This window comes from Lissotriton helveticus, chromosome 10 (assembly GCF_964261635.1).
Source record: "Lissotriton helveticus chromosome 10, aLisHel1.1, whole genome shotgun sequence".
Classification (NCBI taxonomy): Eukaryota; Metazoa; Chordata; class Amphibia; order Caudata; family Salamandridae; genus Lissotriton; species Lissotriton helveticus.
The window spans coordinates 52,032,839-52,042,910 of NC_136071.1; the positions used below are offsets into that span (position 1 = coordinate 52,032,839).

At 46.3% G+C, this 10,072-nt stretch overlaps 1 protein-coding gene across 1 annotated transcript; it reads left to right on the forward strand.

The window, feature by feature from the left end:
* The first annotated feature begins 8,906 nt into the window (after positions 1-8,906).
* On the forward strand, positions 8,907-9,839 carry LOC144783833 (olfactory receptor 1G1-like). Its single transcript, XM_078662586.1, has one exon. It carries the CDS (start codon positions 8,907-8,909, stop codon positions 9,837-9,839), a length of 933 nt encoding a protein of 310 aa, XP_078518712.1.
* The last annotated feature ends 233 nt before the right edge of the window (positions 9,840-10,072 follow it).

Below are 10,072 nucleotides of genomic sequence, written 5' to 3' on the forward strand. Positions count from 1 at the left end.
TTTTGGATTGTATACCAGAAGCAATTGGATGAAGGCTCAAACTGAGTAATTAATGATTATAGATGTGATAAATTCCTTAATTACATTCTGGTCAAGGACCATTGTTTTTGATAACTTTAACTGCCAGCGGCAGCGGCAGTGAGGCGAGCAGTGCGGCTCACGGGGGGAGGTTGCAGCTGGGTGTAGCAGTGGACAGTGCGGGTTACGGCTCGTACAGAGCGGAGCCACATGGTGCGGGGCCGCCACAGACACGGCTGCAGAGTAAACAGGGTTTCGAGTCGAACTTCGATCGCGGCTCCAGCGGCAGGGCAAGTTTTGGGCAATGTCCAGCGGCTCTTGAGGCAGGAGGAGTCCAATATTCCTGGGACTCCGTTCAGGGGGCAAGCACACCCACAAGCCCATGGAGATATGGTTGAAGCACAAGTTCTGCAAAGTCTCTCTCAGTCTTTTCCTCTCCTTTCTCAGCAAGGCACCCACTGCAGGCCAATCCCCCATGTCAGGGACAGTACTCCTCCTTCAGCTTTTCCAGGTCCTTCTTGTCGGGCAGAGGTTCTTCGTGGTTCAAGCAGGATCTGATTTCTTAGGAGCAGGGCTCCTATATTTATACTGCATTTCTTTTGTTCTTTCAGGCCAAGGGGCTTTTGCCTTGTTCAGTCCCGTTCCTGAGCACTTTGTTGACATGATGCAGGCTTCTGCTCTCAGGGTGTAGGCAGAGACATCAGACGCTCCACAGGAGGTGGAGCCAGCATTGTGGCGGCAGAGCACCGCCCTATTCAGAGTCAAGGGGCACTTCTCCCACCCATCCTGGTGTAATCTTTCTATTCACCACCTGGCTGCCCAGCCTGTCTCCTGGAATTCCTCAGCCCTGTCACACACAGAAACCAGACAGCAGATACACATCCTAGCAGAGGCAGGCTGAAATGGTTAGGCAAGCAAATACCAACTTTCTAAATGTGGTATTTGCAAACACAGGATATTAAAATAAACGTTACTAAAAGATGTATTTTATTATTCTGAGTTCAAGCATACTAAACTCGAATTTCTACCATGTTCCCTGAGTCTGTTAGGAATGTAAAATGTAACAACTCCAACAGCCCATTCTGGCCTGTGAGAACAGGTAGCCTTACAATAGTGAAAAACAGAAATGTCTGTAATTCACTATTAGGACATGTCACACACATCAGGACTTGTCCTACTTTATGCTTACAATGCACCCTGCCCTTGGGCCTACCTTAGGGGTGACTAATATGAAGCTAAGGGAAGGTTTAGGCACTGGCAAGTAGGTGCACGTGCCCAGACAGCATGACAGTACCAGACTTCACGCAGGCTCTGCAATGGCAGACCTTAGACACATTTTACCAGGCCGCTCCTGTGGGTGGCACAACCAGTGCTGCAAGCCCATTAGCAGTATTTGGTTTTACAAGCCCTGGGCACTCCTGGAGCAATGTACTAGGGGCTGACAGTAAACCAAATAAGCCAATTATGGAATCCAATCAATATAGCATTAATTTATAGTAGGGAGAGCATATTCACTTTAGCACTGATCAGCAGTGGTAAAGTGCCCAGAGTCATTAAACCAACAAAAACAGGTCAGAGAGAATATAGGAAGAAGGCAAAAAGTTCAGGGATGACCCTGCAGAAAGGGCCAATCCAACACCCACCCATCCTCAATTGCGTGTCTTCCCTCCCTTCCTCTTCCCCCTCAAGGGTTCCCTTTATTTCTCACATTGGTTCCACACTTCCTCCCATTTCCGTGGGCAGCCCCTGCTCTCTGCTCTCGTATACTATCTTTTTTGCTGTGCTGCACCAATCAGAATTGGTCTTCCATTGATCCACTGTTGGGGGAAGAGCAGCCCCCCCCCTCACTCTGGCGATTTTCCTCTTGGCCACCATTACCGCCATTAATAGCCAGATTCTCTGATATTTCGGCCATGTCTGGTCCCCCGTTACACATAGTATATGCCATCTGGCCTCTATAGGAATGTACTGCCCAGTCACCCTCAACATTACTCGTATCACCTTTTCCCAGTATTGTTGAATGGCTGGTCACTCCCAGATACTGTGGAAAAATGTACCTCTTTGATCAGAGCCCCATATACACCTATTTGTGTGATTGCGCCCTAACTTATGCATGATTGTGCTAGTGGAATAGGACCGATGATGAATTCTTAACTGTATTAGGCTAATCTCGCCCTGATTGCTACCTCTCTTGGGCTCTGTATAGCCTCTGCCCAATCATCATCTTCTAGTAGGCCAATGTCGGCCTCCCAGGCCTCTTGTAGGGTCCTCAGCGGGTCGGGTGAATTGTTGATAATCTTCCTGTATGTGCAGGATAGTGTCTTCATGGCAGATTTTAGCATGCAGGATTCTAGGAATCCAGCATCTTAACAGTGTACTATGTTAAAGTTACTGAGACTTCTAAAGTGCTCTGTTACCCTGAGGTGTCCTGGCGCTGTGCTTGCTACCTACCCAACAAAAATCAGTAATATTCATGTGAATAGCCATGTTTTTAATTCTTTCCTGAAAGGGAAAAGCTCAGTCGAGCTTCTAAGATGGAAAGGCAGGCTATTCAATGCCTTAGTGGCACAATAACGAAAACTCCTACCACCCCAGCTGGCCTTGTTATAGCGGGGAAGAATACACAAAGCCTTGAACTGTACCCGTTGCTTAACGGGAAGCCAGTGAAGAGATCTGAGTCTCAATCTCACAGAGACAAACCTATGTGTACCTGTAAGCTGCTGCATTCTGTACAATCTGGAGTCTGACCAAATGTCTCTTCAGGATGTTAACAGTAATCCAGACGTGACAGAATGAGCGCTGTGACTGCTATCTTCAGGCTGTCTTCCAGAAGGAGGAAATTCATTTTCCTCAGAATTCTGAGAATAAAAAACCAGGAGGAAATGACCCTACTGATTTGGTCACTGAGAGAAACTTTCAAGTCCAGAATCACTCCCAAGTTTTTTGCCTTTTCCTCAGGGACTGGAAGCATGCCCATTGCAGTAGGCCACAAATCAATCAGGTGTCCAGAGGTTAACGGTGTTCCCGGATATAATCACCTCGGTTTTACCTGCATTGAGTTTAAGGCAATTTAATGCCATCCAGCCTGCTATCACCTGCATACAGTCATGGCATTTTGAACCGGTCTCAGCCTCTGATCCCTTCTGAAGAGACAACACAATTTGCGTGTTGTCCACGTAAGAGGTTAACTGGAATCCGAAAGATCTAATCAAAACTGCCAGTGGTGATACATACACGTTAAACAATGTAGGACTGAGGGAGGACGTTTGCAGCACTCCACAAGGGAGAGAGAAGGGCCTGGATCTATCTCTACCAAGGTCCACAGTTTGTGTTCTACTGGTCAGGAAAGATTTCAAAAGATCCTAAGCCTTGCCTTGGACTCCGATCGTGGATAGACGGTCCATCAAAACTTCATGATGGACCGTATCCAAAGTGGCCCAAAGGTCCAGCATGATAAGTATAGCGGCACCTCCCTGGTCCAAGGCCTCTCGAATCTCTTCCGTAGATTTAATTAGTGCCAACTCAGTGCTATGTTCAGCACGAAAACCAAACTATGTAGTATCAAGCAAGGAGTTAGTCTGAAGAGACGAACTGAGTTGGCCATTCATGGCCTTCTCAATCGTCTTTCAAGGAAATGGGAGACGTGAAATAGGTCTATAATTACTTGGGTCTTTTGGGTCCAAATTGGTTTTCTTTAGTAAAGGAAGAATTGATGCTATTTTCCACAGTCCCAAGAAATAATCAGTGTTGAAGATAGAACTGCACAATGGGGGTAAGAGCTTCCCCAAAATTTTCTGGAACCTGTCTCAGTACAGCGGCTGGACATGGGTCCAGAGGGGAGCCTGATCGAATCCCTAGCAGTAATTTGATAACTATATGTAGATCCAACAATGTAAAATTATCTAGAGTGGGAGTAAGCCCATTGTCCTTCAAGAGCCCCGTTATAGGAGCCTCATCAATGACAGCTGGCGTAGAAGTAAAGGAGGAAAAAATATTCCGACCTTTTGTAGAAAAAACGCAGCCAGAGTCTCGCATATTTCTGGGTTGCTTTCGACCTTGGGGCTCGAGGGGGTGGTAAGTGTGGAGATTGTTTTAAACAGGACTTTGGATGAAGATCCAGCGTTCCTAATTTGTTCTCCGAAATATGTATTTTTCGTTTCCGCTAGCACTTTTTTATAGTTAGAAAGGCTTACTTTATAAGCCTCCCCGTCTGAGTTTTTAAACCCTCTCCTCCAGGCTCTCTCGAGCCTTTTACAGTCTACTTTATGTATTTTTAAATTATTTGTATACCACGGGGCAGATGGCACTGCCCGCTTAGGAATACACCGTTGGCCCGGGACTAATTTCCTACATGCAGAATCCACCCATTCTGTGTAGGTGGCCGTCGCTTCCTCTACATCAGATGATGGTAAATGTAATGAGGCTTTCAAAAGATTTCCTAATGAAAGACTGTCAATATTTTTCCAGGCCCTTATAGTTGTAACATCCTTAGAAAGAGATTTATGATGATGGCGCTTAACTTGTTTAAATTCAAATAAAATCGCCGCATGGTCAGTCCAAGTAAGTGGTAATGTCTCTGTATAAATGTCCTGCAGAATGAGTAGGATCTACCACAAGCAATCTTACATTATCGGTATCCAAGAAATCTTCAAGGTGAAAATTAAAATCTCCCATAACCGTAAAGAACTTTTCACATAGCCCTTCCTCTAAGAGTGTTCCAATGGAGTCCAAAAATGCACCCCTAGGGCCCCAGAGGTGAATGGAGGAGGATAGCATTAAATGTGTCATGATCAGATGTTTGAATATTAATTGACAATGCCTCACATGCCTAATTAGATGCCTTAAAAAAAGAAGTCTTCAAAGAGTCGTGATAAATGACTGCCAGCCCACCACCTCTCTTGATGGGTCTGTCAAGTCTATAGCAGACAAAGCCAGGAGGAGTAGCTTTGATGAGGTCAGGTCCCCAAGCCTCATCAGACCTGGATTCTGTAATAAAAGCGAGTTTAATATTAACATTCCACGCTATGCTTGATTAAGGACCTAGCATTAAGCAGAAGACATTTAAGTGGTGCCTAAATAGTATGACTTGTCCTGCCCCCCGATGTGTTACCCCGCAAGTTGATGGAGTTATTCATGATTCGAGGCAAGACAAGATGGCATTTGGGACAGCACTCAGCCTGTGCTTCCATGGTTAAACTAGGTGTAACCCTGGGGCAGCAAGCCTTGCCCCCCTCAGGATCCCAGCCTATAAGTTGCTCTCTAGATTATGATCGAATATCTAATGTAAAAGGACCAGGGGGACGGGCCCTGAGCCCGAACCGGGCACAGACGGGCTTGCCTTAAGCACGCCTTTGGCTCGCCCGCTGCGCGCGTCTGTTGTGCGGTCGCGTCAGCGTGGAGATTTATGGGGACAAGCTGAGGAAGCCTAGAGCGCTAACCACCAAGATGGCTGCGTCCTTCCCCATACTTTTTCCTTTTGCAGTAGTGTAAAACAACTAGGTCCTGAAGAAAGCCTTTGGTCCACTTCTTTGACCACTCATGGCTGAAACATGTTGACCTTCTCCATCACTCGATAGTTAATATTTTTTCAATACTATCTGCACACTGTTTTTAGTTTTGGCATTCCAATGACATTGTAATAAAATTTGGTTATCAGCATTGTAAATAGTCAATTTTAACTCTACACCTTTTCACTTTTTCTAGCACTGCAAATATTTTTCAGCATCACCACACAACTTTCTGGCCTTCCATCACTGGTGGATCAACACTAGGATTACTCTCACGTTTACATCCGGTGAGATACCTAGTAGATACCAGTCTCAAAAATCCCAGATGATGATGTTCCGCCATTGGGTGGGCTGATGGGTTTTCCTTCCCTCTACGTATGAACACTCTCATTTTTCACTCCACCACTTCTCTTGCTATAACCACACATTATCAGACAAGTAGTACCCATATATGTTTTGTAATAGATGGATGGGAGGATAGGTTGCAACTTGGCCTTAAAATATTTATATCCTCCACTGACCCTCTGTTAAGTTTTGTAGTGTATAAACTAGGTGTAACCCGTGGGCAGCAAGCCTTGCCCCCCTCAGGATCCCAGCCCATAAGTTGCTCTCTAGAGTATGATCGAATATCTAATGTAAAAGGACCAGGGGGACGGAACCTGAGCCCGGACCGGGCGCAGACGGGCTTGCCTTAGGCACACCTTTGGCACGCCCGCTGCGCGCGTCTGTTGCGCGTCTGTTGCGCGGTCGCGTCACCGTGGAGATTTATGGGGACAAGCTGAGGAAGCCTAGAGCGCTAAACACCAAGGGGCATATTTACGAGTTCTGGCGCATCTCTGCATATCAGCAGAGATACGCCAGAACAAATGCGTCATGCAAAACTACCCTTGCGTCACAGCAGATGCGCCGCATTTACAATGCGGTGCGCCGTGGCGCAAGGGTAGGCAGATGCGTGATGCATCTCGTGAGGTAAGGGCGGCGCATCGCTGGAGTCGCGTCGCAAGCGCGACGCAACTCCAGCAATGCTCAGCGCCGCCCAATACTTAACATGCAGCGTCAGTCCTTACGCCTGCTTGAAGCAGGCGTAAGGAATTGACATAGCAGCGTCGCAGAAGTGCCAGCGTGAAATCTTGTAGATTTCACGCAGGCACTTTTGCGAGGCGCACAGGCGACGGAATGCCCACCCTGCGTAGGAACGCCCCCATTGTGGCGCTGGGCTTTAGAACGTGACGCATCTCCCGAGATGCTTCACATTGTAAATGCCTCGCAGGGATGCGCCACGTTTGCGCCGCTGTTGCTTCACGCAAGGCGGCGTAAATGTGGCGCAAGGGGCTTGTAAATCTGCCCCCTAGATGGCTGCGTCCTTCCCCATACTCCACCACTCAACCACTCAAAGGAGCAGTCAGTGTATCACTCCAAAGGTAAAGTGCCCAGTGCATCCAAGAACCAAAAACCTCATAAAGGTGTCAAGTTACAGTTTTAAAATAGATGTTAAAATAAAAACTAGATAATAGTGCAAGTGAAGTAAATCACCTTCCTGTCGAGCAATAGACACAGCTTCGTCTCAGGAGGTAGCGCTGTAACGAGTCCTGCATGGTGACTGGCGGTGAGGACCCCGGGGGGAACTGAGGATGAGCTCTTAAGCATTTAAGCAGTACGGCAACTGCCCCCTTACCTCAGCTGCAGCTTTATTGGCTGGAAGACGAACCGGAAAGAGGAATAAAGGACCGGAGTCGCAGTGTCGGCGTCTCTGCATCGAGCATGCATGCTGGAGAAGCGGAACAAGGAGGAGAACGACAAAGACACCAAGGCACGTGTTGGGGCAAGTGAGGAGGCTGTACCTGAGAGATCGCTCCAGTCAATGGCCGGAGTTGAGAGCAAGAACAAGGCCAGTAGACCAGAGACCTCCAGGGGAGGCGATACGGGTGAGGCAGCTGTAACTCTGTTGCAGGGTCACAGCTTCAGGCACAAGAGTGTGTATGTTGTGTAAGTGGCTGGTTTCTTGCACGTGCCTATCTGGTTGGGATGTGGGGCTCGGGTTTAAAGGCACTTTAAAGACCTTTGGGAGCATGGGGCTATATTATCAAGAAAGGGCGATACATTATCGCCGCTTTTATCAGCAAGAAACTGCCGCTAAAGCGGCAATAATGGGTTTGATAATATGCCCTTGTGAATTCCCATAGAAGCCCAGGTTAACACCAGAACCTGGGCTTCTATAGGATTTCACAAGGGCATATTATCAAGCCCATTATCGCCGCTTTAGCGGCAGTTTCCTGTCGATAAAAGTGGCGATAATGTATCGGCCTTTCTTGATAATATGGCCCAGGGTCTTTTGCTGGGCACTCTTTCTTGCACGAAGTGCACTTTTGGATAGCGGTTATAGGGAGGAGAGTTGCCCTCATAGTACGATTGATTGGTAGAGGTGCCTATCCCAATAAATATCGGTCTTAGGTATGCACAAAATGGGGGAATGGAGACAGACTTATTGAAACAGATGTAACCTGATGTCAATAACCATATGCCTTTATTTCCCCGAGGGAGCTCTACTGCTACTGAGAGAAGTCCTGGAAAAAAGCACAAGAGAGATATATCCTGAAGAAAACAAGAAGAAAAAGAGAGAGAAATTATTACTTTTGTTTTGTGACCTACAGAGAATCAGACTGTGTGATGATAAATCTCCCATTTTCTCGATAGAGCGTGGGCTGGTCGTTCTTGTCCTGTAACAACCTCCATCTTCTAACTATGAAGATTGTTGTAAGAAGGTGCTCAAATTTAAAGGGGGTTCAGTAGCTTGACCACCATATTAGCCATAAAAAATCAATTTTTCCAGCAGTTGTTGCTTCCTTTCCATGTTACCAGCCAATGGAAATAGTCTTAACTTGGACATCCTCACTCTTTTATTACAGAGTGTTTACCTGTCTCCCTCTGCCTTCTTCCAATGTTTGTACATTGGAAGGGACCCCTGACTACTGAGGAAGAGCTCGGGCAACCTTCTGCTGGTTTGTTCTTTAGTCTTATTAAAGGGGATAAACGACACAAGGCTTTACACCCATCCTCTCCCATTGATTTATTAGTATCCATTCTCTTTAATAGTCAATGTCTTATTTGTCAGGCTATGCCAATTCACAAACTTACTTAGAGGCTGGAGAAATGTGGCAAGTCTTCGATTTGCAATTCATGTTTTTACACTGTACATTCAAATACCTATCAACAAAGGTAACTGTGCTCCAAAAACAGCTAAAATGGATACTGCCCACTTTTTGAAACACTTTGCCATGTTTAAAGTAGTTGCAAGATGATTGTTTGCTCAGTATAGTGTTATTGAGGCATTCATACTGTGCCTTCTATTTCGCCTATAGGTGCTTGGTGCGTGAAATAGAAATGGATGCCCCCAACTTGACTACAGTGACAGAGTTTATCCTCTTGGGCCTATCAGATGTTCCAGAACTGCAAACCACACTATTCGCTCTATTCCTGGCCATGTACCTGGTTGGGGTGCTGGGGAACGGTACCATCATCACACTCACTACTGCTGACTCCCAGCTTCACACACCCATGTACTTCCTCATCAGGAACTTATCGCTGGTTGACCTCTTCCTCATGACAGTCATCATTCCCAAGCTCTTGATTAACATCATCGCAGAACAGAAGACAATCTCATTTGTCAATTGCATGTCCCAGTTGTTCTTCTTTCTTTTATTTGTTGGGATAGACAGCATGCTGCTTGGAGTGATGGCTTTTGACAGGTACATCGCCATTTGCAATCCTTTGCACTACTTGATGGTCATGAATAGGAGAGTGTGTGCTCTCTTGGTGTCTGGCTGCTGGATAATTGGCCTCTTGAACTCCCTGCTGCACAGTGTGACAATATCATTGCTCTTCTTCTGCAGTATCAACAAAATACAGCAGTTCTTCTGTGACATCCCAGCGCTGCTAAAGCTCTCCTGCTCCGACACCACCACCAACGAGATCTTACTCCTGGTTGAAGGTTCCATCATTGCTATAGCCTCCATTCTTCCTATAGTTCTCTCCTACGCCAATATAATCATCGCCATCTTAAAGATCCGCTCCAGCGAGGGGAGGCGTAGGGCCTTCTCCACCTGCTCCTCCCATCTCATCACTGTTGCTCTGTACTATGGAACTGTTCTTTTTACCTACATCCGCCCTACATCCACCTACTCTCTCGAAAAGGACAAGGTTGTGACTGTGATGTACACAGTTGTCACCCCTATGCTGAACCCTTTTATCTACAGCCTGAGAAACAAGCAGGTGAAAGAGGCTTTGAGAAAGACTACTTGCAGATCTTCTCAATAGAAAGCAGCATCTCCCTTTCAAAGATTAATGCATGCATTAATTGTGACCATAAGACATTTTTATGCATGCCTTTGTATTACTCCAAGTGTAACAAAATTACACATCAAATCACACTTTTTTCATAAGGCATATTAGTTGAAAAGATCCAAGCTGTAGGATTAATTGCACATTTCAATGAGAGCATGCTGGCTTCCTCTGGTTAGGAAGCTTTCATCAATAGCAGCCCCTTTTCC